This window comes from Ascidiella aspersa, chromosome 9 (assembly GCF_963924565.1).
Source record: "Ascidiella aspersa chromosome 9, kaAscAspe10.2, whole genome shotgun sequence".
Classification (NCBI taxonomy): Eukaryota; Metazoa; Chordata; class Ascidiacea; order Phlebobranchia; family Ascidiidae; genus Ascidiella; species Ascidiella aspersa.
The window spans coordinates 893,976-919,031 of NC_139455.1; the positions used below are offsets into that span (position 1 = coordinate 893,976).

General features: G+C 34.1%; 1 protein-coding gene and 1 pseudogene across 1 annotated transcript; both read left to right on the plus strand.

Moving 5' to 3' along the window:
* The first annotated feature begins 369 nt into the window (after positions 1 to 369).
* LOC146131780 (small ribosomal subunit protein eS27-like pseudogene) lies at positions 370 to 526 on the plus strand (annotated as a pseudogene).
* Positions 527 to 3,356: 2,830 nt separating this feature from the next.
* LOC146131781 (cyclin-dependent kinase-like 1) lies at positions 3,357 to 24,301 on the plus strand. Its single transcript, XM_083396443.1, has 9 exons — positions 3,357 to 3,559; positions 3,846 to 3,967; positions 4,381 to 4,453; positions 4,906 to 4,996; positions 5,711 to 5,911; positions 6,546 to 6,628; positions 9,824 to 9,880; positions 9,991 to 10,194; positions 20,690 to 24,301. Exons 1-9 carry the CDS (start codon positions 3,392 to 3,394, stop codon positions 20,822 to 20,824), a joined length of 1,134 nt encoding a protein of 377 aa, XP_083252569.1. The 5' UTR covers positions 3,357 to 3,391; the 3' UTR covers positions 20,825 to 24,301.
* Positions 24,302 to 25,056: the final 755 nt, after the last annotated feature.

Here is a 25,056-nt window from a genome sequence, read left to right on the forward strand (position 1 = left end):
CACCTTTACAAATTTCATCAGTTTTTACGCATGCGCATGTCGGGCTCGTGACTCGGGTAGTTTTACAACGTCTTACTCGAGTCCCGAGTCCGACTCCGCAGCCCTGCCACTTGGTATCGAGTAGGCCTATCGGTTCGGATCCGATATATATATACAACGAGGTCTCAAGTTTTCTGAGGTCGCGTTTTCAAACGTCTAGTTATGACGTAACTTCGTGACGTCATCTTTGAAAAATTTATGCGTTACTTTACGTAAATTATTCTTCATTTAACCCTGCCGTTGACCAAATATTTACTTCACCCTTCAGCAGATGAAGAACGCAGAAGGCATATAAAGAAGCGCTTGGTTCAATCACCAAACTCATATTTTATGGACGTCAAACGTCCAGGTTGTTACAAAATCACAGGCGTGTTTAGTCACCCGCAAACTGTGGTATTGTGTGTCGGATGTTCAACTGTTTTATGTCAACCAACTGGAGGAACGGCAAGGCTTACAAAGAATACTTTTCAGGAGAAAGCAGCATTAACTTCACAGAATGTTCTGGTATTAGCAGAGTCGTAACAAACTTCAACAATTAATCCTAAATGCTAATGCTGTTATCTAACTCAGTGTTCTCCAACCTGAGGGTCGCGATCCCAAGTGGGGTCGCCTAAAATTTTTCTGGGCCATAACTTACCATATTTTTGCTGTTGTAGTACGATTTACGTATTTTGTTTTCTTTACAATGACGTCATACTGTTAAAAGTGACTGCTCACATAGAAAAGATAAGCTTTTGTTTCTTTTACATAAAATAGGTTATTTTAACTCTAAAGAGCAAAGAGCATATTAAAAATGAAACATCGTAATCGCTCGGAAGTAGATCATGACAGTTATATGCTTCCGCAAATTGAATCGAAAACCGGTGGACACTATAGGCGCAACCATCACACTAAATGCAAATTAGTGTTGAAACAAGTTGAAATTTTTGCGTTCGTTCGTGTGCTAAATTCATATTTTAAACATAACTTTCTGAACGAAATCATTTTGGACCACATATGTGGCCACAGTTCTCTGGAAATGTGTATAATTTACACATATTCGCTCGTGTTACTTAGTTCAAGCATATTTTTATTCCTATCTGAAAACAAAATGGGGTCGCAATGTTAATTTTGATTTTAATTTATTTAAATTGGGGTCGCTTATTAAAAAGGTTGAAGACCACTGATCTAAGTCATACAAAAATATAAAGTAATGTCTAACCGTGCAAAATAATTTGCGTTAAGTTGTAAAATTTGCTAAACTTAATAAAAAGGATACGTCACACATTGAGCACATAAAACAAATTCGTATGTTGTCAGAAATATTGGTATTTATAGACTAATTTTGCAAACGTTGATTTTTATGTATGATCTAAGTTATCTTATGGTTCGTTCTTATTTATCCTGTGATTATTCTAATCGGATTTCATCAATTTTATCTACTTTGTTTTTCGTAGCGGTAAAATAGCTCCACTTTTTCCCCTATGTGGCGCTATTCCGCTAAAGAGCCAGTTGCTAGGCAACGGTTCAATGATCACTCGAACAACAAAAGCGCTGAAAAGCGATACTCGTTCGTAATTTATCGAGCTGGGACAATGGAGTCGCGATATTAGCGCTGAAGCAGATACCCAAGGAATTTCTTAAACTTTTATTCGAGAGCTGTACCCTGCTAAGCTATATTCCCACGATTCGTGTCGTGCTTAAGTTGTTCGCTGGATAACTGACGAGTTTTGGTTTTATTTCAATGTAAAGAGTGTTTTGTGGGTTGGAGATGAGTTTGGTGAATCTCTGCAAACAGAGAAGGGTAGACGACATTGTCTGCATTGTAGGGAGATATTGATTTTGTGTTCGGTGAGCGCTTAGTAAGGTTAAAAGGCTTTACAACAAAAATATTTCCAAGATTGCCACTGAATAATATTTCCCGCCATTTTAATTACAGATTTTTTGGCAGAGCAGTGTTTTTTGTTTTTTAGTTTAAAGCTAAATCCTTTTTTGTTAGTATAGTTGTGGCTCGTAAAGAATTAAAATATAGCTTGATGTGGTAATTTTTTAAGACTTTTTTTGTGTGCTATGCATATTTAGACTTTGTCAATATACTTTATATATATGTTTGTCAAGCATAGTGATATATGTTCAGCTGCTAGTATAACGTTATTTAAACTAAAATATTTGAAATGCCCATACAACTGATGTATTGTGAGATATATAGAAACCAGCAAATTTATTATAACTTTTAATTCTAAATATATCTATTTAGAAAAAATAAAATAAAAAAAATAAATAGTAACAAATGTCTTCCAAAATGAAAAAGCTGAATTAAAAAAAGTTGTTTCTGTTAATTGAAATCTAAACAAAGCATGTATATAGTATGAAAATTAACAGTTAAACACACAAACATAGCTCCCATGTCTTTACTGTTTCTCATATTGGTTTTCTTGTGCTATGTATGCTTCATTTAATTTGTATTTGTAACATGTTTTACTGGTATATATCTTGTTTCTAAGTTTTTAAAGGTTTAAGCTATGTCAAATTGTTTTGCGTAACCTCGTTTTCGAGATTTTTTTAATTGTTTTTATACAATATGATAAGCCTTCAATAAAATATATTTGTAGTTAAACATTTTATGTGCTTCTCCTAATAAAGTGTCGTCAGCTTGGAGATATATTTACTTGGATAAAAATAATAAATTCTTTTTTTTTTAATAATAGTTACGATTGTCTTATGTAAAATCTAGGTAATGAAAAATACATATTAAAATTTTTTTCAAGTTTTTAGTTTTTCATAGTGTAAATTTTTAGTAAACATTTTTAAAACTATGCAATAATTTGTACAATCTTGCAAAAATGCCTTGATCACACAAGCAGTTAATTTAGTCAAATCCTATTTAAAAACATTGCTTAGTATCAATGTGGGAAAGTTTATCCAGTTCAATTGAGGTTGTGTTTTGATGAAGGACTGCGCTTGTAACATACAGCTTTTACATGTGTTTGAAGTTCACACAATAAGCGTCTCAGAGATTTGAGACGACTTCACACGAAAACCACAATAACAGGTGTTGAGTTACCAGTCTGCGCTGAGCCCATTGTTTGGCACACAAAGAGCACCTTTTTCATTCCCCGACACATCAATATTTGCTCCATAATTACAAAATGCCAAATTTTCAAAAATATATTGGGAGCATGTTGTCTGTGATCATACTCCACTGTATTTATTTAGCAATTTTGTGGCGGAAAAATGGTCTTTACTTTTTTTTCTCTTTAATATATTTCAGCAGCGCTAAACAATTTTGTGGTTCATGCAACTATTTAACGAAATATTTCTAAATTACAGAGTGTATATTATTTTATATGAAGCATTTAGGGTGTGTTACAAAATGGAAAAGTATGAAAAAATAAGTAAAATTGGCGAAGGGTCGTATGGCATAGTTTTCAAGTGTCGGAATAGGGACACCGGACAAATCGTAGCCATTAAAAAGTTTGTTGAATCAGAAGATGACCCCTTGATTAAAAAAATTGCCTTGAGGGAAATAAGAATGCTCAAAGTAAGTCAATTGTATTTGTACTATGTTATTTTTTCGTTTTCTATTTTTATGTTAATAATATGATAAGGTCTTAACATATTTTTGCAAATTTACAGTATATTTTATATAAACTGTTGCTTCCAGGCATAGTAGTGAGCTGTATTTGATTATTATTGTATTTTATATTTAATAAGTCAATTTATATTTTTTTAAGTTTAAATATAATTTAATGATTAATTGTATATAGACATATCTATAAGAATTTACATATAATACAAACATGTATGAGAATATTTCCCTTATTCAGCAACTTAAGCACAACAATCTCGTAAATCTAATTGAAGTTTTCCGAAGAAAACGTAAGCTTCATCTAGTGTTTGAGTATTGCGACCACACAGTCTTGAATGAGCTGGACAAACATACGCATGGGTATAAGTGCTTTTTATATTCTTTGTCATTTTCAAGCACGCCATAAGGAATAAAAGTACTTAGGATTTAAAAACACAGATTAGAGATTTAGTGGAGTTCTGAAATTGTGTTAATTGCACATAGTAACCAACTTTTTAAATATTGTTGGATTTTATTTAAAATTTCTGGAATCCTATTGCAACATTTTTGATTTTTGATATAAAACAGGTCATTTAGTTAAAAATCTGTTATCCATGGTTTACTGAATTATAGCAAATAATGTACAATTCCTGAAGTATGCAATAATTAATCAATAGTAAGCTTAGTGTTATAACTAAAACAATTCATTTTACATATATTTTGCAATTTTCTAAAAACAGTTGTTTTGCTAGTGGTATTCAATATCCAAAATTCTAATAATTTGTTTACTATAGAGTACCAGAATACCATGTGAAAAGAATAGTCTGGCAAGTTTTGCAGGCTGTGCATTTCTGTCATCAGCATAACGTAAGTAGAAAATTATACAATTGAGTTTATTGTTATGCCTCTGGATTCTATCCTGCCTCTCATTTTGATGTTTTGTTCACAATTTCTAATATTTTACTGGAATCAGTTTTTCGCGCCATTAAAATGGTTTATTTGTTGTTTTGTGATCTCTTTCCGTGAAAACAAAGCTTAAGTATGCTCAACTAAATGCAGTCACCTTATGTTATCTGTTTAGTGAATACCTGCACCTAGCCACAACATGTTATGTTTACAATACAGTTTTTCCTAGCTGTGATTTACCTTTACTGTGCAGCTCACTGGAATGTCTTTTTGACCCTTCGCTGCTCTGGCTGTATATTAATTTATTCTCTGTTAATATCTGTGTATTTTTTCTTTCTTTGTGATCAGAAAATAAACAATACTTACTTACTTGTGTTTAAGTTACTTAAATGTTTCGAATTTTTATGTTTCAGTGTATTCATCGCGATGTCAAACCTGAGAATATTTTAATCACCAAACAAGGCGTGATTAAACTTTGTGACTTTGGGTTTGCAAGGATTCTAAGTGAGTTAAATATCCTAGTTTTTGTTGTTAATTATTCGCACTCATATTGTTTTCTTACATTTTTTAAGTTTTAAAAAGAACCACAAAGGTTAAGAAAAAATCTAAAACAAAGCATGCTAACAATATTTAACCAATTTTTGAATTATTTTTCTTTTTAAGTTCTAACAATTAGCAGTTCCATTTTTTAAATCAAAATTTACTATTTAGAAGCTAGGCTTTCAAATTGTTTTATATTTTTTTGTTTATTAAAGTCAAAGGTTTAATATTTTAAATTACCTGTTCTTTAAAAAAAAGCATAAAAAATATAGATTACACATGTTTAACATCAAATAAAATGTTTTATTGCTCTACAAACTGTTATTGTTTACATTTTGTGAACATGTTTTACTTTGTACTGTTAACAAATAATAATTTTTTTTGATTAAAAATTATGTTGCTTATCTTTGAATAACCTGCTTGTGAATACTTGAAGATATTACACAGATACTTTTAATTAGCCTTTATTTTCCAGAACAATTTTAAACCATAATAATAATATCAAAGCCCATACAGAAGTAGGTATCATTTTGAATGTTTTTAATAACTCTTTGTTCATTTTCGAAATGCTCAAAATGCTACCAACTTCTGTATGAGCTTTGATATTCTTATTACGCCCTACTACAACCTCCAACCATTATGCTCCAAAATTTTAAACCAAATTTTGTTTTATTTTAGCTGGCCCTGGAGACGACTATACCGACTATGTCGCCACCCGGTGGTACAGAGCACCGGAGTTATTAGTCGGTGATACTCAGTATGGTCCTCCAGTGGACGTTTGGGCCGTCGGATGTGTTTTTGCGGAGCTACTTTGCGGCCAGGCACTTTGGCCGGGAAAGTCCGATGTTGATCAACTTTATTTAATTCAAAGAACCCTTGGTAGGTGAAATTTTTAGCGGTATCCTAACTAGGCAGTGTTGTAAACAAGTCGTTTTGAATAACTTAACTTCAAGTCAAGTCATATGTAAAATACTGAAGTCCAAGTCACGTATTTTTGAATAAATAGCAAGTCAAGTCCCAGTCAAGTTATACAGTAATTGGAAAAAGTCAATTCCAAGTCAAGTCGTTCTCATAAATATTAAACGTTAAACTACTAAAGTTGGGAACTCTACAAGCAATACCTCAACTAAAAAAACCTATAGCGCAACACATAGCAAGCAAATTGTTTTATGCACGAAAATTAAGATAAATTAACAAACTTTATTACAAAAAAGCTGAATAAAACATTTAATTTTAATAACCAAGTCATTTGTCCAAAATACTTTTTCCCAAAATGCCATTATAACACTGTATCTAGGTTTGTCCGGTAATATATATACAAAAGGGATGTCATGTAGAAATATACAGTAATATTGTTTTTATTAGTACCTATACTAGGCTGGTATCGGTGCCGATCTGACTCCAAATCTATATTTGGAATTGTGTAAAAAAAAAAAAAGTCGTAATTTATAAAATTAAAATTAATAGGGATAAAACGAAATGTCAATGTTTTTATGATTTTATTTACTTTTAGGCGACCTAATTCCTCACCACAAGCAAATATTCAGCACAAACCAGTTCTTCCATGGACTCACGATCCCAGAACCAGATACCAGGGTAAGAAAAAACAGAGGTTTTTATTTTTTAAATTTATTTTATTAATTGGAAATTTTGGGTGCTGTTATATATGTATATATTAATATGTATAAAAAAGTAAATCTATTTTGTTTTTTGGTTGAAATAAAATGCTAACTTTAAACATAAGGCAATGTAGCTTTGAGTTAATTGCTTTAATTTAACTGCGATATGACTTTTTTAAATGCTTGAACACCAATAGTTTGAATTTTTAACTAGATGTTTCTGCATGTTTATTTTTGTCCAGAAACTGATGCCTTTTTTAATACGGCGAAATATATAGTTCTGTAAAAACTCTACAGTTTTTTGTCTGCGGAAAATCATTATCTAAGAAAATGTTTTATCAAGTAAAAATATATTTGCGTTTCTCTGAAATTCAAGTGTGTGTTCTTAACTCCACTAAAAATTATTTAAATGCAAAACACCTTTAAAAGGCCTCAAAGTCTTTTAAAATATAGGTATATTAGATTAACCTAACCCACAACATTGATTTAACTTAACTTTTAATGGCCTCATAAATTATAGTTTTAAACATTGAGAACCCACAAAAACCTATATTTCCATGGCACAGTTATGCCGCTTGACTTGTGTTATTCCATTTCGCTCGCATTCCAACTAAATCCCCTTATCACAATCCACTGTCGCCATCCCAAAGTCCGGCACCACCAACGTAACAGAGAAGCGTTTGTTGTCGTAAACAAACGGCTTCTCGTGCCCCAAAGTGCCACTCAGACCCTGCTTGGCCGGGCAACCCAAGCGCAGTTGCTTTTTTGGCAAAGTGCTGACTGTAATAACCGGGTTTACCACATATAACGTCCTTATTTCTATAAGTTTTACTTTTTTAACTTTTGCTATCTGATTTTTGTTGGAAGCGCCGCGCTTCTAAAGTTGTTATCCTCTTATAGGAGACTAAACTGAACCTGGCCTAAATTGCGATTTTTTGGTTTATGCCTTTGAAACGATGTGATTATGAATTATAGCGTGCATTTATCACCAACGCTTTGGTACGTTTGAAAGTTGGCTTCAGGTTTAAACAAAATCAAATATATGTTCGAACAGTGTTTCTCAACCTTTTTTCGCGGCATTTCAAAACATTAGGCGTAAATATGACAGCGAATCTTTGGCGACCTAAATTTTAACGTTTTGTAAGCAAATTAAACGTAAATAATTAGCATTAATCAGTTCAAATTCAATTGACATGCGCCATTTCTTCTTCAACAATGTTCTCAAGTTTAGGATAAATATTTCTTAGAACCAATCTCAATAATCTAGGCATGTAAAACTACTGCGGTCAGCGACCCAACCAAATCAAACAGCCACCCAATTTTTTGGAACGCGACCCACAGATTGAAAAACAAGTTGACAAAATTATAATGGGTCTTATTTCTTAGAAATGTGACCTGCGTCCTTATTTTGTCATATTTTTTGATAGCAACTTTGTAAATGCAAACCTGCTGATATCATCCTTAATTCTTATATAAAACTCAGTTGTTTAAGGCTATAGGGGGCCACTAAACTCCGGCCCGCAGCATATTTCCTTAATGAGGATGAAGTGCAGTTAAAATGATGTCGAATGCATTTTCAAACTAAACAATATTTTGAAATTTTTTTTTCTGACATTTTTTCTGATTGATAACTATACAAAAAAGAAGAAAAAAAAGTAATAACTATACTTGTTTTTACAAGATTATATTTCTTAATAATATGTGCATAAAATATATAAATGTTAAAAATAAAATCTTTATCCGGCTTTGAATAAATCCACAATGATTCACATATTACATGAAGATAATGAATTTTATTGTTTTTAGAAAGGCTCTCCACAGTTTTGTTGCATAGTTATTTAAATTTCCTTCGTTTAACGATATAATCAATTTAACAAAATTTGACAAAAACCATTACATCTGGAGCGCGACCGATCATAGATCATCCAGCTCTTTATGCAAAAACATTGGCGGCTTCTGTTTAAACGTATTTATGTTGCTAGAGCTAGAGTGTTTAAAATCGTGATTCGAATTAAAAAAGCATTTAGAGACAGGATTTAGAAACATTTTATAATTATTAGAAAATTTGTTTAGTTTTGTCTCTTTCTGTCGTTATAAAGATTAAATTGAATTAAAATACTGAAAAAACAAGTACACTACACGATATATATGGAACAAAATTTATAAATGCTTAAAACCGCGCCATTATTAGATAAAATTCCTATGGAAATCTACAAAAGAGTATTTCTTTCAATAAAATAAAGATTGGTCGATAAAATTCTCTGCAAACAGCGTTGTCCAACCAGGTATCCAACAACACAAACAGATCGGCACCCATGTTTGATCACTCAGAGAATAAGCCGAATGACAGATTCGTGTTTACCGACCATTATCCATTAGCCTAATCGATTTCCGAACAATTTGATGAAATAATTGACGAAATGACGCAAATATTGAATGAGAGCTACTGGTTGCCGGTTAAAGAAAATAATTAATTTTAATGGCACCCTGAACAAATTGAAATGGTCCGATTCTAAATCAAGTATCATTTTAAAGATTTCTGGATAGCTTAAAAGCAAAATTGTGCATGAACAAGTATTTTAAACTATATTGTATTCCGTGCTGATTTTTGATTACCGTCACTATGTATTTTTTTATATCGAGAATTATTTACTGTAACGGAAATTTTAAACAACCATTTAGAAATTTGTTTAGACTTTTCCCAAAAGTAATTTTTCCACTTTTCCTAAGTGCGACTGTAGAAATACAGTATTACTAACTATTTCTATAAGTTTATTAATTTCAATTTGTTAGGTGGTTTTAAGGTTAAATAAGTTTTTGTTTAAGGTTAGATAAAAATTAAAGTTTGAGTAAATCAACAACATCCCAATTTAATCATGGTTTGTATCGAAACGTCTTTATCGAGATGATGTCGATTTACTTGAGCGATTTGGCTTGAAAATTCGTTATCAAGCTTCATGACATAATCTCTGAAATTTTTGAAGTCCCTCCCAAACGAAAGGGACGAACCCAGCACTGGTGATAGATTCTTTTCAGCAGTAAGCCATTCGTTTGTTGATTTAGTGACTTTGGCTTGTGGCGCGATTACCTGGCGTTTGTATTCACTTATTTGTTTACCGGTTCGTGGCTTTTGGGGCGAGGAGATATTTAATGAGTTTTTTTGTTTTGACAGGAACCACTGGAAAAGAGGTACCCGAACATCAACACCCAAGCCTTACAGTTAATGAAGGTAACTTGCACTTTTTATATCGAATTATGAGTCTGATGTTTGGTATAGGGACGCATTAAGGTCTTATTGAGTATATTTACCGCACATGATTTTTTTCCTTCTTGTTCCAGGCTTGCCTCCACATGGATCCGAGCGCTCGCTCGACGTGCGAAGAGCTTCTCGAGCATTCCTACTTCGACAGCTTCCGTGAGGAGATAAAGGAGCAGCAACTGATCCAGCAACCTCATCACCATCATCACCACAGACGCAGGAGAGCCAGAAGAAACCAAGTGGTAACACAGCACGGAGCACATAAACACTTTAACCACTTCCCCGTGAGTTTGCTGTGCTTTTTACTAATCCATGCTAATCCTAATGTTGTGAGCTTTTTTGTGAAATTGCAGGTTCGCTCGATGAATGGCAATATATAACGAAAAATTGCATTGAATTCTCGGCAAGCTTTGCACAACCGTGCTTCAGGTCTAAGTAGAGGTTTTTTATTTCTACTTTGACCTGATGAAGCACGATTGTGCGAAAGCTTGTCGAGAATTCAAATTAATTTGTCTTTACATAGTGCCACCTGATTTCCTAATTTAGAATTAAAAAAATACGGCCATTTATAAAATTAGGAGTTACTTGCAGTGTTGTAAACAAGTCATTTTAAAATAACTCAAGTCTAAGTCAATTCTTTTCAAATAAATAAAAGTCAAGTCCCAGTTTAAGTCATCAGTTGCTGACGTCAAGTCCAAGTCAAATCATAGAAAAGCATGTTAACTTCAAGTGAAATAATTGTAATAAAAAAACATTTTTTTTTTATTTTTACTACTCTTAAATTATTCAAACTATTAAAATTGGTAAGCCCGACGGTGTTTGAGCAATATAACAAAAAAAACGCAACATATAGATAAACAATCAAGTTCTTGGCCGAAGCACCAAACCTTTTTGCTATTTTTAAATCCATTTGAGTCCAAATAAAGTGATAAAGTAGATAATTTTAGATTTTAAAAGACAAAAATCGTGGTTTAGCAAAACCATCCCGCTAAAAAAATTTTGTTGTTAGTTTGCGAGAAAAAAGAAACAACCACCTCTGGATATGAGCTAGCGGGAAACAATAGATAAATATATTAAATTTCAATTTTTTATTCTTTTGTAAAGTTCCATATTGATTTTTAACACAATACCCTTTTAGGCCAAAATTAATAAAATCCAATACACAAAGCCTTTTTTTATTCAGTGACTCGAATTAATTTTAAAACCAATTTCAATACTCAGAATAATATTTGTTTTTACTAAATTAGTAAGTTTAATTCAAAAAGTTGTATTTTTAGCTTTGAATTAATTCAAAACCAATGTTTCGAGATTTTACAACACTTGTTAGGAAGGCAAGCACATAGAGTTGTTAGCAACCAGATATATTCAAGCGGAATCCCAGACAGACGGAATAAATTGAATTTTCAATATGGGCGGGGCAATATGAGGTCTGGAGTCAATATCTTCCCAGAAAACTCGTAATTTCGTGCAAAGGAAATTACCTTGAACCACAATAGCGCCCAGTGTTTGTTATGTGTCGAAGGTTCGATTTTAATATGGATACATGACGCAAGACCGACATATGTTTCTGTTCATAAAAAACGCCATTTCTAGAAAATAAGGATTTATTTTGACATTGCCATATGTGTGCGATGCGCAGTTTTCTTAAATTAAGTTAAGCAAATAATGTGGAAAAGGGCCACGTGTTTCGTATTTAACCAAACTAAATCTATTTTTTTCGAGAAAAATTCCAGTAATTATCAAAATACTGTGTATTTTATCAAAATCTTTTTTCTCGAACAAGAAAGTAAACAGCAATTGTGGTAGCAGCCACATACGATGTTGATACTAAGTACGTATTCTTCAAATTTTTCGAAAAACATGTTTTTTTCTGTAAAAGTCAAATAATTATTCTCATTTATATAGAAATTGTTGTAGAGCAACATATGTTTTAAAATTTACTTGAAAATACTCGTCTTTATTTAAGAAGTCAAATAATTCCGCCCAATTCTATAGAAATTGTTGTAAAGCGACATATGTTTTAAATTTACTCAAAAAAAAAACACGTTTTTCTTGAAAAAAGTCCAGAAATTACGCGAAAGGCGGCATATGGCGTCGGCAAACAGACGCATAGGTGAGCTCAGTAACAGTAGGAGGCTGTGTTTTGGCCAAACCTCGCTTGTTGTCACGACCCTTAGCTCCTGCACTGTTTGACTCGCAAATATACCTCACAATTCCCGCTGATTTATATCGCTCGCGTGCAAACAATGCCCCGCTCTATGACGTCACAATGCCCCGCGCGCGTTGGAAGTGTATTACGTTGGAAGAGGCCTCGTGGTCAAGGTGAGTTAAGGTTTGGTCCATGAATATCTAATTGTTTTTCCTCGCTTTGCTGTGTTATGTTTATTGTGTTTGTGTTCGGCAATTAATGTGAACTAAAACTACTAAAACTCAGCTTATCTTCTGAGTTTTTTTTACAAATTAAAAAAAAATATGGCTGACCAAATATAATTTCGATTAAAACTAGTTGTTATACGAGATTTTTTCTTCTTGCCTAAAAATATATTTTTTCTGTTTTTTAGTTTTAAATGGGTAACCCATTATATTTCATCCAAACATATGAGTTAAATGTTAAACACTTCTTCGGTTAAATAAAGCTTATTGGATACGAAAGAAGAATTTTTCCAAACTTTTAAAATATGCAACTACGAGTTGCTTCTGTATAGGCTTTGATACTTATTGTACGTCTTTCATTTTTATTAAATACCCAGGCTAATATTAAAAACACTTCACCGCGTATTTCCATCTATTACCGCAGTTGTGTTTCTTATTTCTGCCCGATCGAAACAAAATCCAAAGACAAATTCAAAAGAAAATCAAACTTTCATCAAACTCTAGTTTAAACAGTTAACAAGTAATTACTATAAAGATACACCCTATTATATATCTAGTTTAAACAGTGTTTGACGGATGTGTCATTTTGCTTCCTTTGTGGCAATAACGTTCGTTTAAATTTCTATACCGTCCTCTACCGTTGTATAAACTTAACTTTCCAGTGAATAGAAGCTATTACAGATAAGCCCATGGCTGACAATACAATAGGATTTCGGACTCTTGGCTCTTGTGGAAAGTTTACAAAACGCTTGTTTGTATTCCAAGCTAAACAGAAGCCCTGTACAGTGTATTCTCTGGCTTAAATGTATTTCTACCACAGCATTACATTTTCTTTACGATTTCATTTGACAGCATATATACGACATTTTAGTTGGGTCTTAATATTAAATTAATATCGACGTAGGAACACTAAACACGGATCTGTTGATTATCTTCAGTAGAAAGAGAGTGGCCCAAATAATAGATAAAAGATTCATTATTTTATTAGCAAACGTTTCGGCAACGTTTTCGCATACCGCATTGATGATGGCAAAAGCACTTGCCGAAACGTTTTCTAATAAAAGAATGAATCTTTTATCTACTATTTGGGCCACTCTCTTTCTACTGAATATCGACTTGTTTAACAATCCGTGAAATTCCCGGTAATTTGTTGCCGTTTCCTAGATCCTTATATTTTCCAACAAACATTGCTGACTAATTTCACGAACATTAACTGATCCTAAACCTAAACATCAGTAAAAAGTTTTACCAAACTTAAAACAAGATAAATATTATATGCACGATGTTATTACAAACTGACAAACATTTTATTTGGGTTTGACTCTTTGACATTTATAGGGGGAGCCTTATATGAGATGTTTAAGGCGGTAGTGTTGTGTCGGGAGTCCCTATTTTTGCTCTTTAATAAGCTTTTTTATTCAATTTTTGTTGTACATTGGAGAACAGCATGTTTTTTCTACATCGCGCACAACTGATTTGTGTTATTTTAATTGGTTCATTGTCACATTATAGTCAAGCCCTTAGCCAAAATGCTAGTAAACTTTGCCTCGAACTATGTTTCATATAGACAAGTAAAACTCATTAAAACCCGGTGGTTTGGGTTCTATAAAGATACACCCTAATGTTTTACATGGGCTACCGGGAGTTTAACAAATTCCGATCAGTATAAGACAATGTTTTAGGATTCTAAAAGAGCAGACAGTAAAGTGTTTAAATGCTTTATGACCTATTGTACTTCCACCTCAGCGAAACGTCCTCATAAAATGACACAGTCGTAACTATTAACTGCAATTTAGTTTTAAAAGTTGATTTGAGGTCGATTATAAACAATTTGAGTAATTGTTTGGTTGAAAATTGTGTTTTTTCTCACTGTATGATTTAGGTAATTACTCGACATTTAATAGATAAAATAAAATAAATCGTACTAAAACCGAGTTTACTACTATATAGCCACTCAATAGGGTCAAAATTCGCCAGTTTCGATTAATTCAAACAATCTGGCAAATATTTCTGGTCAGCAAACCCTTAACCTTCCCCGAACAAACCACACATTATTAAGAGCAGCTGCCTGAAACCGTGAACCTCCTTTTGTATCAACACAAGCCTTTGTTCACTTCCCCGGCCCCCGTTAGCTTCTTATCAAGTTTCTTTGCTGACATCTGAGCTTCCCTGGATACAAATCACTTTCCACGGCTTCAAAGACCCCGTTTTCTGCGGTCGTTCCTTTCCTTGTGTGCTCAAAGACCAACTAAGCTTGGACAAACATGGCGTTGACGTGCTTGGAGCGAAGTTTAACCTGTGGTTGGCCGGATTTGTAGCTCACAACTTAGTAAAACTTTCCCGTCGCTTATCTGTATTGTATTAGTGCATGGAACTTGGGTCTGTGGTATAGTTTTAAGGGGTCCATGAAGGTTTAAATGATATCTTAATGTATTATTTGAATCCATAAAGGCCTAATTGAAATCTCAACGTATGATTTAAAAAATAGGCAACGCAAATGGCGGATTTGTAGCTCACAACTGAATAATAAATTTTCCGTTCGCCATTTTCGTTACTCTATTACGTGAATTCCTAAACTGGAATCCGTAGACAAATTTTAGGTGGTCTATGAAGGTTTGATTGATATCTTATTTTTATCGAAAAAAATATTTTTTTAAATAAAAAAGTTTTGTTTAAGACAAACGCTTTGGCGCCCTTTTCTTAAAATATTGACACTCATTAAGTTTTACATTTGTTGGACCAATACGGGAGGTTTCTTTAGCCTACTAGTTTTATGGCGTCATTAAAAAAAATGATGTCGATTGTTAGAACCCGTCCGCTATTGTTTTAATGTAGCTAGTATAATTTTGGTTAAACCATGAAAACGGGACTAGAAGACAGCTTATACCCATGTGTGGTTTCCATGGCTCATTCCAACATGCTGTATTGTATCCTGATTAGGCCAACTACTTTCGGTAATCAGCTTTCAGAAGGTGCCCCGGTGTATTATTAGGTATGCTGTAATCGTTAGCCAGTATTACTTCAGCATGGCTAGATCACAATATACACCCATCCAATGTGTATTGCAGGGCCGAGTTGCACGGCAAGTAGTTTTATTTTTCCAACTGAATTACCTAAATGAAATATTAGTGTATTTTTAAACACTGATTCCTTTTTTTCAAAGAAAACAATAGAGGATTCAAATGTGCTGACAACTATCGCCATTTTGAATTAGGAACTGGTTGTTACGCTTTTAAAAATCAATATTTGCGACTTTTCGAATGTGTTTAGACTATATTCCAATTCCAAGTTATTTTGGTTGAGAACCACTGCATTAAAGCAAAGAAAAGCCCCAAAATCTCACCATTGCTGTCATTTGTAGACCTGCTCTCGTGATAAATGTATTTCGACTTCATTTCAAGTTCCAATTTATTTTGCCAGCGACGAAATCACCGCGAAACAGTTTTAACTTGAAAGCGATCGCCACAAAAGGTTCCAAGGGCCTAGAATCGGCTCATCAAGTGGCCCTCATAAGTGCGCCAGTCTTCCTGAGCACCCCCCGGTCCGCACATTGCCCCCTGTCCCTCTATCGCGTCCAAACGCCAACTTTTCGAGGGCTATCTCTCCCCGGATCGCGCTTCGATTGTTTGGCCCCGTTGCCCTGCCAACCGACGCTTACACCTGGCTGTCGCTTTGCGCTCGCGTTAGCGATTATTACGTCACACACTCCCGAGTTTTGCGGCTTTTTTGCGACTGACTTGTGCGATTTAGTTGGTTCGGAAGTTAAACGATGTGTAATGCCTTAAATACGCTCCAAAAAAGCAATGTTATGTACAGTTGTGTTGAAAACCATGTTGATTTTAATTTAAGTTTCTAACTGAAAACGTTATTTCATTGTGCCGACTGCAGTGGTTTTATAAGGTTAGATTTAATGAGATTAGTTCTGAGAAAAAAATCTCCAAACTTGGTAAAAATTGTTTAAGCAATACGAGGACATGACTTATATTAAGTAAAATCAAACTTAATTTGTTAATTTCTTATGCTTTATTCTCTTCAAAACGTTCAGTAAGTGAATTGGTCGCCAAATATTCGCTTTTATACGTCGCTTTAGATCTTGGATCGACGCGAAAAAAATTAATAAACACGGTTTAAATACAAAAACAAAAAACCCTTGTTGCCAAACCAATAAAAACATTTAAAAAGGGCTAAATATCCGCCCCAAGTTAAAAAACATATCTCTCGCCGCTATAAAGTTACAATTGTTATCACAAACTAGCCACTGTACGTATGATATTGTTTTTTAAATTCTTTCAACCACAATAGAAAACCTTAAAGCCAGTACAATTTATTTTTCGTAAAACCTATGATCAGTTTGTTGTGGGTCTAATCTTCCCAAATCCCATTTGCATTGAAACGTCCACAACCTACATCCAACTAACCAGTACTTTGCCTCGCCAAGGTTAGATAATGAGTCTTAAACCCGTAAGATTACCGTCATTCCAACAGGCTTAACGCAACAAAGCTACAAATTTTAATTAAAGGCCAGTAACTTTGCCATTTAAACAGTGGCCTCTTCTGTTTCTTAGGTTTGTCAACCACCGTTATCTTTAATGTCAATGTAGCCTAAAGAAAAACTATTAAGATAACCCTAAAAGCTACAGTGAATTCACTAAGTGAATCAGAGTTGCCGCACGTTAACCATGTTTTATTATTATAGGAAAACATTGAACAAAAAATGGCATAAGAAAAAAAACAGCAATAAAATCACGCTTTTGCGAAAATCCACAACAAAAAACTTTACGCTTGGGCAATTAAATGTTAATCTTCTTAAATAATCTCTAGAAAAATAACAAGGAATATAAGGGTTTTTAAATCAATAGTTCAATTATGTGCAAACAAATTGGTAACGTAAAGTTAAGTTGTATAAAAATGCTAATTAAAGAAGGTGAATTGTAAATTTAAAGGGTCTACAACAAGAAGCAGTATTTAGTGGCCAGCATAAACCTCTGTGGTTTGGAGGTTTCAATGTCTGTGGTCGTGCATTGTTATCACAATGGCCACTCGTTCTATTACGTTTCGAACGTATCCATTATGCGGCGAACAATCACTGTGTTATGTCACAATGAGCGTTCCACTTTTGCCATATTCCACTTGACTTTTGAACGCAGGAAATCCACTTGCTATGCCCTTGGTTGATGTTATGACGCTGTGACGTACTTTAAAAGGCTTTGGGCTTATCAAAAATGAATTGGTCCATTTGGTTATAATAATTATCGCCTGTAGGCCTACCTAGACGACCAGTTAGTGCCATATGCATGATCGAATAATGAGTCATAAACTCAATGTTTGAGATTCAAACCTAGTTTAAACTAGAGAAAAAGCAAACTTTCATTAAGAAAATAAACCAAAATCTTGTGAGATTCGTATTCATAAACCTAATAAAGCAACAGCCTGTTTGACCTTGGCTTGAGATTAATTTTTCTTAGACATTATAGTTTTTGGTATGTGCCAAGTCAAACTTAAGTTATGAAGGATACTATTTCTTTACAATTAAAATAGTTGGTACTTTCAGTTACGGTGTACCCCGTAAGTAGCCCACTTCTTTTCACATAAATACAACTAAATACAAGCTGATCAATTTAACTTTATTTGACCATAAGCGTGTGTGAGCCAAAATTTAACGCACACAGTGGTTGACAACTTAAACCTTTGGGAAATATTGAATTCCTTTAAAACGTGAAAAGACAAATGATAATAATTTAAAAAAAAGACTGGCAAAAATTTCTAGCTGACGTATGCTCCTATCAATTCGGGAACAATTTTCTCCATTCCGTCATACAAATGGAGTGATGTGTTTAATGGCCCGTGTAATACCTATCAATCAAGAGATAAGCGTTCCAATAGAACCTACACTTACCAAATTACGGAGCGAACACTAAACATATCATTTTATTAACCATCAATAATGGCCACTTGAATTTGGTAAACTTTAAAATTGGGTAGAAACCTTAGTTTTTCCCCTTTGGGCCCTTTATGAAATTCTCCTAAATTAATATTACCAAGTCATTTAGCCAGAAGAGCCCTAAATGACATTTTTTACATTTTTTAAAGTTAGGAGGGGGGGGCACAAATAGGTGTGAGTCGCCTGTTTATATTACAAACGTATCGTTAGGCAGCTTTTGAAATCCTATTGAAAACACGAAAAAATGGGTACAAACATGTTAAGATGAAACAATATTCACGCACCGGAACTGTATATGCTTCTTATTTGATTTTTTCATCCCTATGTTTGCGCCACTCTTAGTGCCCTGCTTGTACAGACGGGTAAAAATGAGTGGTGAACTTTCGAATTTTACGTAAAACTATTCTTTTTGTTTTACTTTGATCTGAATCCAACCAATTAATTCGGACCGCCACGTTTACCCAGCACCCTTGTAAGTTTTTAAATTTTCCTAGGTTTGTTAAAAAGCCTAAATAATTTCAAACCCTGCATTTACCGAAATCCCATTAATGTTTACCAGTGCTATTGAAAATATAATAATTACTTTTGAACCCTACGTTTTCCAAAAACCTCAATAATTTCGCCCTCTGCGTTTGATACAAAAGTCTCGATAATTTCGCCCCCTGCCTTTTATCAAAAAGCCTCAATAATTTCGCCCCTGCGTTTTATCCAAAATCCTCAATATTTTCCTCTCTGCGTTTGCCAAAATCCTCATTAATTTTGCCCCCCTGCGTTATATATAAAAGCCTCAATAATTTCGCCCCCTGCGTTTTATCCAAAATCCTCCATATTTCGCTCTCTGCGTTTGCCCAAATCCTTATTAATTTCGCCCCCTGTGACAGCCAGCACCCTTACCCCGCCCGTCATAGTCTCGAATCCAAGGCACCAGCAATTGAAACGTGATCGTGTAACTTGATCAGTGAATGTGGAACCTTTCGCCATTCCAAGGCGGTTTCTTTGTTCCTTGAGCTATACCTGGTTCCAAGCTCCAATCGTCGGCGCCTTTCAACTAGTTTTGTTATTGTTCCAAAGCCGGAGATTTATTTCCGCTAATGAGCTTTGCGTGTGACGTCATTAAAAGGTGATTTCGCGAGACTATTTTTAAAAGTCTGGATTCCTTGTGGCTGTAAAACACCTCGACTGAATGTCGTAATAACATTGATAGTATTCGGCTGAACTAATAGTTCTTGAAAAGTGACCATCATAAAAAACATAATCCTTGTTTTCCTAAAAGTATTAGCTACATTGTTTAAATTGTTTTCGCGACGCTATGTTTGAAGTCTGGATTCCTCGGGGTTGGGGGTATAAACACCTCGACTGAATGTCGTAATAACATTGACGGGTATTGAATGTCGTTATAACATTGACGGGTAACGGCCAAATTAACGGTTCTCTAACTTTTTGTCGCGACAACTTTGAAAAAGGGATCATCATAAAACATAATCCTTGTTTCCTTAAAAGTGTCAGGTACATTGTTTAAATAGTTGTAAGGGTAAATTAAAGTCTGGCTCTTTTTTTCCAAGCATAGTGTTTTTTTCAACCCTATTTTTGCAATGCTACGCTTTACTTTACAAAATGTTGATAAAGTGAACCACCTTACTATTTTACCGTGGCCATGTTAAATGTACATTTAAGTTAAAATAATCATTGTAAGGGGGCTTGAAAAATTAAAACGATGTACCAAGGTCCTCAAAGCACAGATTAAAAACCACTGGTCTGTGAAATTGTTGATTTTTTCTAAGCTGGATTGAATTTTATTTAATTGTTTCGTCCGTAAAGCAACCGAAATATGTTGAAAGGTTTATGGCAATTTAAAGAAGACATGTAAGGTAATTGAATTAAATGGTTACTTTTGGTGCTTCTAACATTTAACATCAGTTTTTTGTTTGCATGGTTTTGTTTTGACTGATTTTTGTTGATGTACTTTGCTAACACGTTTTGTGGTTGAAATTGTGTGCTGGTGCAAATAACGAGTTGAATTGATATATATTGTTGATACCTTTAGGCGCTACATGAATATTCGTTTTGGAAAGAGCTCAAATCCGGTTCTATAAATTAGGTTAATTAAATTACATTTTTCCAAAATATTTGACTGAATAGTTCCTCTGACTAATTGAATTATCATTCAAAACCTGTTAAAGGGAATTTTTTTCGTATCTATATTCCAATTATAAATAGGAATTCTGTACATTTAAATATCTTAATAAATATTTTATAAAATATTCCCCATGTAATGTAAGTTAAATAAAAAGTATTTGGTTTCTGATTGTAAAATCGTTTTTCGTACAAAAGATAACAAAACTTCACAAAAAGTAGGTCAACTGGAAAAATTCAAACTAGAAAATTTATATAAATTTGAGCACGAAAACTAAATGACTAAGGTTTAAAAGCTTATCAATTAAATCGATTTTTCCTCATCCTTCTAGAACCTTCTCCCGATGCTCACGAGCAACCCGATCTCGAACTCTTCATCCCCCGCTCCGGATCACAAACCACACCATAAGGAGGGTATTGGCCCACACCTGAGACACAAGTTCAACCACCGCTTGCCCAACATTTGAATTACCGCTAGACGGAGCACCAGAGCTGACTTGTGCTTCTCAGATATCTCTGTTTGTTTTTTTGTGTCGGCTCGGGCAAGGGGTTTGCAGGAATTTACAATCTTAGGTTGTTGATTTGCTGATTGTTTATTGGTAAAGAAAATATTTTTTTTAGAACGCATATAACCACATTTTACTTATATTTTGGAGATACCTTTAACTTATCATTAGGATCTCCAAAAATATCGTTTTTTCACAACCTATATCAGGTAATTTAGTATCGGTACTTGCCCAGCTTATAACAGAATTTAAATTTTATGTTAAAGCTAATATTAACTCAGCAACAAGGCTATTTTGTTTTTCCAGCTTGTTTTAACTTCTAGTTGATTTTAATAATGATATTATTAGAATGTGATCAGACATCTTGGCCTAAAATGTCGTGTAATGTTTATACCCGATAGATCATAAAATCCTTCAGATCAACAAATTGTTATTCCTGCACTTTACCCTTGCCCAAGCAACTTGTATACCTCTGTTTAAGGCTCCCCAAGACTTTTGGCGTCTCCGCACACATTTATGCCGCTAGATGGCAGCAAAGTGGGCACTATACGCCGTTTAAAATATAGTTGGTGTTGGTGCTTGATGCGAAATCAATTCAAAATATCTTTCATTTGACTTGTTTAGTTTAAAATAATTAAAGCAACCCCCTAATTTAAAACGCGGGTACTTTAAAAAAAATGTTAAAAGTTTTGGTTTAGATTAGTGGTTCTTAAACTTTTTCGCCTTAAATTTTGCTCATAGGTAAATGTAAAATCATTTTTTATCAGACGCATGAAATTTTTTAGAGATTACGTCACAACGTTACGTCATAGCAGGACGTTTAAAGTAGCCTGAGGCTTTCGTTCCACGTAATTTACAAATATGCACCTGAAATCTTACTATAAATACATTTAAGAAAAATAGCGGAACAGCCTGGTGAGAAAATATATTACACGAGCCCCGTTGCGCCTTGTTTTTACCACTGTTTTTGCTTCATACAAGACTCCATCTAATTTAAAACAAGTAAATTTAAAAATATTAACAATGCATTGATTACTCGAACATTATGACCAGTACTTGTACAAACAATTTACTGCACTGTTTGGCGACCCATGAAACACTGACTTTCTGACAATATAAGCTTTCAATTGCTTACAATCATTAAAACTTATCGAGAAGGTTATCACATTCGTCATTAAATGAATTTAACCCAGTTTAAGAACCACTGGTTTAAACTATAATTTTAATTTGACCAGAAAAAAGGTTTTTAATTGCGTCGAGATATTTATGCAACCATATCATCCCACCATTGTTAGACTTTCCAGAAACTATATTTAAGGTGTCACTTCACACATTCGATCCTTCACAAGACAACTCCCACCAATATCCGCGTGAGAGAAAAATTACCTCAATTAGTTCGACATTTGCCAACTCCCGTTGTTACAACTGCACCAGTTTATTAACGGCTGTATTTGGCGAAATAATCTTACAAAGCGCTTAAATATTATGTTTTTGGGTTAAAGTATATTTTCATTTAGTATTATCACCGGTGAAACCTTAAAAGCACTTAAAATGCTTTTATTTTAACTACTTTATGAGCTGTCGATTTATTTTCATTCTTCAACCATCCTGTGATTTTCGCACAAACTTTTTTATGACGTCACAAGGTATAATTATCTCGTTTCGCCGATCGATTGTTGCGTGTTCTTTTTGTTCGAACCGCGCGCGTTCTAACTTGTACCGACTGCCGGCAACACAGCACATTGTTTATTTATGTTTGTTACGTCACAGTTGTCACATTGTCGTTTGTATGACGTAATCCGACGCTCTAGAATGTTCAATTGTTGTTTTTGTTTGTTTCCCTGTGCTTTCAAATTTGTTTTTCGCTTTCGATAAAAGCACGTTTAACCTAACTTTTTTTTATAATTTTTCAAATTGAAGATATAATTTTACTCAGATTTACCATGGTAAAAGATATAAATTTTACTTTTCAAGCTTTTAAGGTAGTTATGTTATACTCATTATTATTTTTTTAAACTTTAACTGCTGTATTTTGGTGTTGTAATCTTTTTACATATTACTAATTATGTTCTATGCGTTTTTTCTAATTTCCCACAAAAACATCACTTTAAAGCCCTGACACCGCACAATTCCTCCAACTCTTTAATCGAGTTGTTCTTCTTTAAACCAAATGTCAATGTCGGTTATACAAATGCCCGACTAAGGCCTCGCTATTTCTTGGTGTGTGCCTGGATACTCTAAGCTGCTATAAACCACCTTGTCCCTCTCACCGTTTCAAACCAGCACCTTACCATCTTGCCACCCTTGTGTTCTTGCAATCTTCACTGGCACGAGTTTCTTCCAATGTGTCATGTTACTCATTGGCAACTCGCTCTGAGCACGATAATTCAACTCAATGTGCTCAGAGCAAATCGTTTTTACGCGTAATTTTTTCGTTTCGCTTTAGAAACATTTGTAGCGAAAGTAATCTCGCATTTTTTTAGTAATTTTAAAGTCAATCTCCATCGTGCCTTATCGTTGGTTTGGTGATTGCTATTTCCACAGCAAATCCAGCCAGAGACCTCTTAGTTAAAAGGCCTTCTATTAGAATAACGTCGCATAATTATCCTTTATTTTACGTTATTTTTCAGCGAAACTTGTTTTTAGCGGCACTTTAGAGTCGTTTTAGTTCGTTTCTTATGGTAGCAACTTTCTGTTGATGTTCCGTAACCGTTCGCGTAGTATTATTACGTCACTGTACATTGACAATCAGTGTGATGATATGAATATATATATCCGCCGTGCTATACCCCCCATTATTGCTTGTACCATCATTGTTTTGTCACAAACGACACCCCCACCTTTTAGCTGAGCTGTACAGAATTTCACGCTTCGCTTCGTAGTTTTTATCATATTTCGTTCATTTCGTCTAAGATGGCAATACGTTAAGAAGTGTAGCCCTAAAATCTAAACGTGGAAAAACTCAAATGGGTAAAAATTTACTGTATGAAAGAATTAAAAATCTAGAGGCTGTGTAAGTCAGTAGTTCCCAACATTTTTGGCTCAAATAGATTGTGGCACCATTCTAGTAATTTCGCTAATGATTAAGTGTAATGTCACAAGAAAATGAGTTGTACCAACACTCATAAAAATATTTCCCAACATATTGCACGTTAACCGTTCACAATAATGTATAAAAATTTTTTTTATAGAATACAAAATATCACTCCGTTCCCTTGTCCGTTAGACACAGTCTTTAGGTTGGGCACAACTTGCTAAGCCAATTGTTCTTCCAGAGAAATAGAATTACATTTTGTCTCCCACATTCATTATACACGTGAACCAAAATATGACTTGATCATTTGCTTAACGTGTTGCCATCTCTGTCGTCCCTTGTTACGTTAAAATATGTGGCTTCACTCGACACTGCGGAAGTCGTCGTCGCGTAAAAATACACATTCACTTCACACGAAAGGAGTATTTGTTTTATTGAGCAATTGAAACGATCGTACACATAATGTGTATTTTGTAATCGACTCCTTCTGGAGTCGTACTAACCAACGATAGCGGTACACTTATGTAGCACACAAGATGCCTTCGGAAAGGCTTGTCGAAATCAGTCGACTTGTTCAGGTTTATAATGCAAGCAAACAAAACTAAAAAAAACAGCTAGCCTGTGGTGAGGTTCAAACTCACGGCCGTCGCTCTGCCAAATAAGCTACAAACACTAAGAGGCAACCATTTTGGGTGTTGTTCAAGGTCATGGTTGTTTATTTTATCATATTGAAGGATTTTAGTGCAACATATTATTATGAGATTATGTTTCTCCTTTTAAAACATCTTAACTCCATAACTGACAGAATGTAAATAACAAAAGCAGTCTTTTTTCGGTTTATTGAGCCCAAATTTGGTCGAGCGTTTAGAAGTTTAGCTACGTCTACTTGCTAAACGAGTATTTTTTGATAAATTTACCTTTCAAGTTAGAAAACGCTGCATTTGATCGCAAACCATTGATGAAATTCCTATTAATTTGGTATTTGGCCTACACCGATAGCAACCCAGTATCGGACGAGTACCCATACTAACATTTTACATCGGGTATTGGATCTGATCCGACATTATCGGACATCCCTGGTTACAAGCGCTTGTATAATGATAATAATAAATTAATCCCACGTAAAATTCTCCCCTTTTTAAAAAATGTAGTAAAATAA

Excerpts from the sequence above, each read along its gene's own strand:
- LOC146131781 (XM_083396443.1), top strand. The coding sequence starts at position 3,392 with ATGGAAAAGTATGAAAAAATAAGTAAAATTGGCGAAGGGTCGTATGGC. Across the intron at positions 4,997-5,710 it reads TGGGTTTGCAAGGATTCTAA|CTGGCCCTGGAGACGACTAT; the intron begins GTGAGTTAAATA and ends GTTTTATTTTAG. Across the intron at positions 10,195-20,689 it reads AACACTTTAACCACTTCCCC|AACCTTCTCCCGATGCTCAC; the intron begins GTGAGTTTGCTG and ends TCATCCTTCTAG.